This window comes from Sinocyclocheilus anshuiensis, unplaced genomic scaffold, assembly GCF_001515605.1.
Source record: "Sinocyclocheilus anshuiensis isolate Anshui unplaced genomic scaffold, SAMN03320099.WGS_v1.1 scaffold2310, whole genome shotgun sequence".
NCBI lineage: Eukaryota > Metazoa > Chordata > Actinopteri > Cypriniformes > Cyprinidae > Sinocyclocheilus > Sinocyclocheilus anshuiensis.
The window spans coordinates 44,311-50,548 of NW_015557685.1; the positions used below are offsets into that span (position 1 = coordinate 44,311).

General features: G+C 38.4%; 1 protein-coding gene across 2 annotated transcripts in view; it reads left to right on the top strand.

Annotated features, from left to right (window-relative positions):
* Positions 1-3,870, top strand: part of LOC107679331 (E3 ubiquitin-protein ligase RNF31) — a 20,318-nt gene extending 16,448 nt beyond the window's left edge. For both annotated transcript variants that reach the window (XM_016474855.1, XM_016474854.1), the window contains exons 18-23: positions 862-974; positions 1,185-1,295; positions 1,452-1,500; positions 2,208-2,304; positions 3,075-3,240; positions 3,332-3,870. In XM_016474855.1, the coding sequence (XP_016330341.1) occupies positions 862-974; positions 1,185-1,295; positions 1,452-1,500; positions 2,208-2,304; positions 3,075-3,240; positions 3,332-3,382 (587 nt within the window). In that variant the 3' untranslated portion in view covers positions 3,383-3,870. The remainder of the gene's footprint in view (positions 1-861; positions 975-1,184; positions 1,296-1,451; positions 1,501-2,207; positions 2,305-3,074; positions 3,241-3,331) is intronic.
* Positions 3,871-6,238: the final 2,368 nt, after the last annotated feature.

Sequence of the window (6,238 nt, forward strand, 5' to 3'; positions counted from 1 at the left end):
ACACACACACACACACACACACACACACACAAAGATCAGTGAATAATACTGATTATCTTAACACTTATTAACACTGATCTTCATCATGGCACCTGTTCATGGGTGGGATATATTAGGCTGCAAGTGAACATTTTGTCCTAAAAGTTGATGTGTTCGAAGCAGGTAAAATGGGCAAACGTAAGGATTTGAGCGAGTTTGACAAGGGCCAAATTGTGATGGCTAGACGACTGGATCAGAGCATTTCCAAAACTGGGATTTAGGGAACTTGGCCTTTATGTTCCTCGTATTTATAATCCTGTGGAACAGGAAGTCATGGCTGGACAATTTCATGCTCCTAGTCACCCTGGTGTGCTAAAAAAATGTAAATATGAATGGGAATATACTTCAGAGATATTTTACTTATAAGAATTTCTGGGGTTGCCAATAATTGTGGCCAACATGCTTTGGAGAAAAACATTTTTCATCATGAGATTTTCTCCCCAATTTCAATTGGTTTACTTCAATGAACGGTTTGAAGTTTTGTACGTTTTTGAATGAATGATCAGAAAGTTAAACTATGCAGATTTATTTTCACAGCCGCCTTTGCTCATATTTACCAAGGGTGCCAATATTAGTGAAGGGCAGTATATACTGTATGTATTTGTCTGTTAACGGTTACAGGAAAAATATCTTGATCTCTTAGATTTACCTGAATTTTCAGTGTGATTTGATTTGTCACGACAATAGACAAACACAGTCTGTGTGATTATGCAAATTATGTTTCATGTTTTTATCAAACGCAATGTAAACATCCACTGTACAGGGTGAAAAAATGGTCACACATCCCATTCTTTCTGTCATGCAGTGTTTTCTGTCTTGTAGCTTGCCCTAACTGCAGGTTCCAGTATGCTCTGGCCAGGGGCGGCTGTATGCACTTCAGTTGTTCTCAGTGCAGGTATCAGTTCTGCAGTGGATGTAACAACCCCTTCCACACAGTGAGTTCCTGTCTCGTCTTGTTGTCTTAGGATTGTTTGTGCCTATTTGTAGCTCTATGTGCATGATATACTGCGCTGTACGTGACTGTGATATTCAGTTTGAAGCCAGCTATGGCTGGGCTATAAGTAGAAGCCTTCTCGGGAGCACTGTTTCTTCCCTCCTTTTTATTCATCCTCTTTCCCTCACACTCTTGCTCACTTCTCTGGCAGACGTGTGCAGTGAACCAGTGTACTGTGACAGGTCTGCATGCCCATCACCCCAGAGACTGCCTCTTCTACCTCCGAGACTGGGAGCCTGCCAGGCTTCAGGCCTTACTGCAGGTACACACACTCTCGATTTAACACAGGCACACACATTTCCTCCTACACGTTCACACACACACAGCACTCGTGTGCCACGTTTGGTTGTGAAATATCACTTCTCATCTCCACTGTTTTATTTCGGATACTTGTTTGAACGTCATTTTGTTTCCTCAGAAAAAGGGGGTGAACTACAATACTGACACTGCACCAGGAGCACAGACTGGTACGTCTTTATTTGTGAGGTTTATACTTTTGGTTTGTTCTAAAGGCCTGTTCACACAAAGAATGATAACTCTATTAGCGTCCATACCAGCGCATGAAAATGTTCTGTTGTTGTTGTCTTTCGCTTTAAATGCTTGAGCTTGGGTGGATTCTGATTAGCTGTTAATGTTTTTATCATTCCTCAGCTGGAAAAATAAATGTTCTGAAGGTGATTCCCGTTACCGTTATAGCTGTGGTGTGGACTTCACTATTCTCATAGAATTAAAATGATTATTAAAACTCTATAGCTGTCATTAGTTATCGTCCTTGGTGTGAGTGGGCCTTAACTCTGTGGCCTTATTTCAGTCTGTCTTATCTACCCCAGTACTTCTGTAATCTTTTTGTCTGTGTCTGTCTCTTCATCTAATTTGTCCGTCTTAAAGTCTAGTTTGCTTCCAATTTCAGTGGAGCAAAATTGCTTTTACTGTAATGAAAGCCTAAAAGCTGGACATCATAAAGCAAAGCACTGTTTTCCGACTAAACGCCCGTCCAATTACCGCTTCTCAGGCCGAGGCTATATTTGTACCATGAAATCGTAGTCAAACACACACATACACCTACTCCTTACAGCTTTATTTCACACTCTGTTCCACTTCTTTTACTGAAAATGTCTTCCTGGAAAACTACCTTTCCCCCAAATGCATCCTTGCTGTGGTGTTTTTGCGTCAGGTGTGTGCGGAGTGATCGAGCAGAAAGATGAAGGGACTCTTCAGACCGATTCGCCATGTGGGGCTCAGACTCAGCCGGGCCAGGCGGGACTCTGCGAGTGAGTGACATCATTGTTACCATGTTGACTGCTCCCTCTCTTAAAAATAAAACTTCTTTATTGGCATCTATGGTTTCATGAAGAACCTTTAAAGGGGTCATGAACTGCCTTTGTTTTATTTTGTGCTGTTCTCTGAGGTCCATTTATAAAGTTATCAAGATTTTACATCAAGAAACATCAGAATTTAGAAGTAATTTTTTAGAAGTAATTTTCTGTCCTGTTTTTAACCCCCTCAACTGAGCACTCTGTTTGAATAGGCGTGGTGGATTGTAGACTTGGACGTAAATGGCCACTGTTACGATTGGCTAATAGTTGTGTATGTTTGACAGCGTACATTCCTCATAGATGGACGCTGCTGTGATTTGGGTAAAAAATGCATAAATAACGCCATATACAATGCCGTGAAAAACAGGAAGGGGGCAAAAACCTTTTCACGGCACTGTATATCAAACGATCTGTAAGAAGAGACAAAGCAATAGTGACCACGTTTTGAAAAGAGTTACTCATAAAAAGCAATGCAAATACTGTTTTTCCACAACTTGGCACTGCACAGCATCTTGTTGTCTTCATAGCCATCTTTATCGTTTGGTTTCTGTGTAGACCTGTGCATTTTGACAAAAATGCCAAAATGCAGTGCAATGACCAAAGACATCTGTTGACGTAAAAAGAGAAAAAAAAAAGTTAAAATAAAAGCCCTGTGTACTCAACAAGACAAAATTACCCAAATTACTTTTTAGGAGTAAATAAAATGGTGTTACTCTGTGTTTCAGGAAGCATTATCGAGAGTACCTGGTCAGCCTCATTAATGGGCATTCTATTGACCCCGCCCCCCTTTACGCTCCCGATGAGCTGACTGTGGCCTGCAGGAGATACCATGTGGACATCAGACAGGGGGACGGAGAAGATGAGAGAGCATACTTTGCCAGACTGCTTAAGGTGGGCTGATACTGTCCTTTCTTCAGTCAATAAGCATGACTTCTTTTTTTGTACAGCTATCAAACTCTTTCTTTGCCTTTCACATCTGCAGAAACTCATGGATGACGTGCCTCTGGGTGACAAGGTCCCTCGCAAGAAGTGAAAACTTCTTTTTCCGTGATCATTTAACCTGTACTGACTATTTTAACTGTAGCTCTACTTTATGATATGAGCTGTGAGGTTGACAGAATGGTAAACACAGTGCTTCCCTGTTCTTAATGTGATGTAGTTGCACACTTTTGCACAATGCACACACTGGTGTATGTTTTCTTTTTTCTCTAAGGTTTTGTGATTGAAAATTCTTGCTTTTAATCGTGTTTTGATTTTAATCGCCCTCAAATAGCATTATAGCTGTAACTTGATTTAACATAACAAAAAAAACACTTTGACAGCTATAATGAAACCACTTATGGTCTCTGTGAATGCATATAGATACGTTTTTCATTCATTCAATTTTAAATTTAAGCACCAAAATTTTAAAACAACAGCATTTTAAATGGTTTATGGGTTAACCTTTCAGTTGATTGTACTTTAAAGGAACACTCCACTATTTTTGAAAATAGGCTCATTTTCCAACTCCCCTAGAGTTAAACAGTTGAGTTTTACCGTTTTCTAATCCATTCAGCCAATCTCCGGGTCTGGCGGTAGCTCCTTTAGCTGTAGCTTAGCATAGATCATTGAATCTGATTAGACCGTTAGCATCTCGCTCAAAAATGACCACAGAGTTTCTATATTTTTCCTACTTAAAACCTGACTCTTCTGTAGTTACATCGCGTACTAAGACCAACGGAAAATGAAAAGTTGCGATTTTCTAGACCGATATGGCTATGAACTATACTCTCATTCCGGCGTAATAATCAAGGAACTTTGCTGCCGTACTATGGGTGCAGCAGGTGCAATGATATTACGCAGCGCCTGAAAATAGTCCCCAGCACGGTCTCCGTGCAAGCAGGTGGTCACGTTGGTTATGTTGATGGAAGTTAGCCTATTTTCAGAAATAGTGGAGTGTTCCTTTAAGCTGTTCATTATCAGAGTTTATTCATTAACCAGAGTTAAAGTCTGCAGAAGGATAGGTGTCAAATGACATACAATCAAAGTTATAATGGCATGATATTTTAAATGTGTATGTAAATATATATAAATATGATTAAACATATAATTTATAAAATGTTGACTCTAGTGTTTCAAAGAGAGCAAAATGGTCAATAATCGTTAAAAAGCAGTAAAACCACCAGTCATGTTGACGTCACTCGATCAACATCTCAAAGACATGTTCTTTATTACTTTTCCATCCAGTCGTATCAAGGTTGTCTCTGAGATCAGAGCCCTTAAAACACATTTTTGCTCATCTCTGTATAAGTCTTAAAGCCATTTACAGTGGGGTTGTAGTCAAGGAAACCACTGATCAGATGCTATTTTTAGTCCGAGGACATTTGTGCAGCCAGATATTCCTGAATTTATGAATTTCATTTTTGAAGCGCATGATCATGGAAGAGCATGGGCCATTTTAAGCAGAAATTATAGGCACACATAATGAGAAAGTCAATGATATTTTAAAGAGGTCATTATTCTAAGCAGTGAGAATTACATGCACTGTAAAGTTTTACGATGCTGACTGGTCACATGCAGTAGTTGAATTTTTTTTTAATTTACACTATTTGTTCCCTTAAATATGCCATATAACTTTACCTATATAATATACCTGTATAATACTCTACTTAGCTGTTGTTCACCAATGTAGGGTTCCTCAGAAGCACACTTAACTGCTCAGCTGTGAAATATTGAGTTTCCTATCAGGATATAGGATATCCTACCAGCCACTTATCCCGCCCTTATCCCCGCAGTTTGCTGCACCACAAGGTATAAGATATAACTGATGGAAAACACAACTGGAACAGTTGCCTTTGTGTGACCGACTCTTCTGAGTGTTCTTGAATGTATCACACGAAACCTTGATAGCTACAATCAAAACTGTTAGTGGGTAGATTGTTTTGTTCTGTTTTTCAGCATATTGATTGGCTCTGCAGAAAGCACTGACATAAGAAATGCATGATGGGATATGGTGATAGAGGAAACCCCATGAGGAGCAGAGGACAGACTGACGCATGTTCTGAGGTAATTGTCTGTGTGAGGGCACAGCAGTGAAAGAGAGGTCCATATTTATCAAAAAGAAGCCTTTATATGATTATTTTGAGACGCATTTTGGCAACACTTTACAATAAGGTCCTATTAGGTAGGCCTAATGTTAGTTTTTCATTGTTAATGTGTGTTAACGAATGTAGTTAATAAAGAGCGCTGGGGAGTAACTAGTTCCATGTAACGGTATTATGTGATTTGATTAAAAAAATAAATGTAACTAATCGGTTACAAAATGTTTAATTAAATTGAAGTTAAATGAAAATGTTAACGATTACAAAGGGGGCTACATCTGAATGATTGAATTCTTTCCCAAATTGCACTGACTGCTTTAAAATATGAGACACAAAAGTTTCAGGAGTTTATTACACAGAATAGGCATATTTGATAACAGTTTTATTTCCTGTTTAAGTTTATATGTGCTTTATTTTTTCAAATTAACTTTTTTTTTTTTTTCCCCAAGGCATTGTTAGATGCCAGTGTTTCCTGTAGCTATGCAAGGATTTGATTTCAAAAACAGTATCATAACTATTAATCTATATTTTATGATTTTAAATCTGTATTTAGCCTCCGAGATCTCAAAGTAAACAGAGGTGCTAGTAATCAGTTACATTACTTTAATAAAGTAATTGAAATAGTTATACTTATTCCATTTTAAATAGGCCTAGAGTAACTTTTAATCTATACCCTATTACATTTCCAAAGTAACCTTCCTTCCACCTACACTGTTAACAAACAGAACCTTATTGTAAAGTGTTATTTTCATGTTTTGATAAATTTAGCTTGGGAACAGAATCAGTCAAGGAGGGTTAAAAGTTAAAAT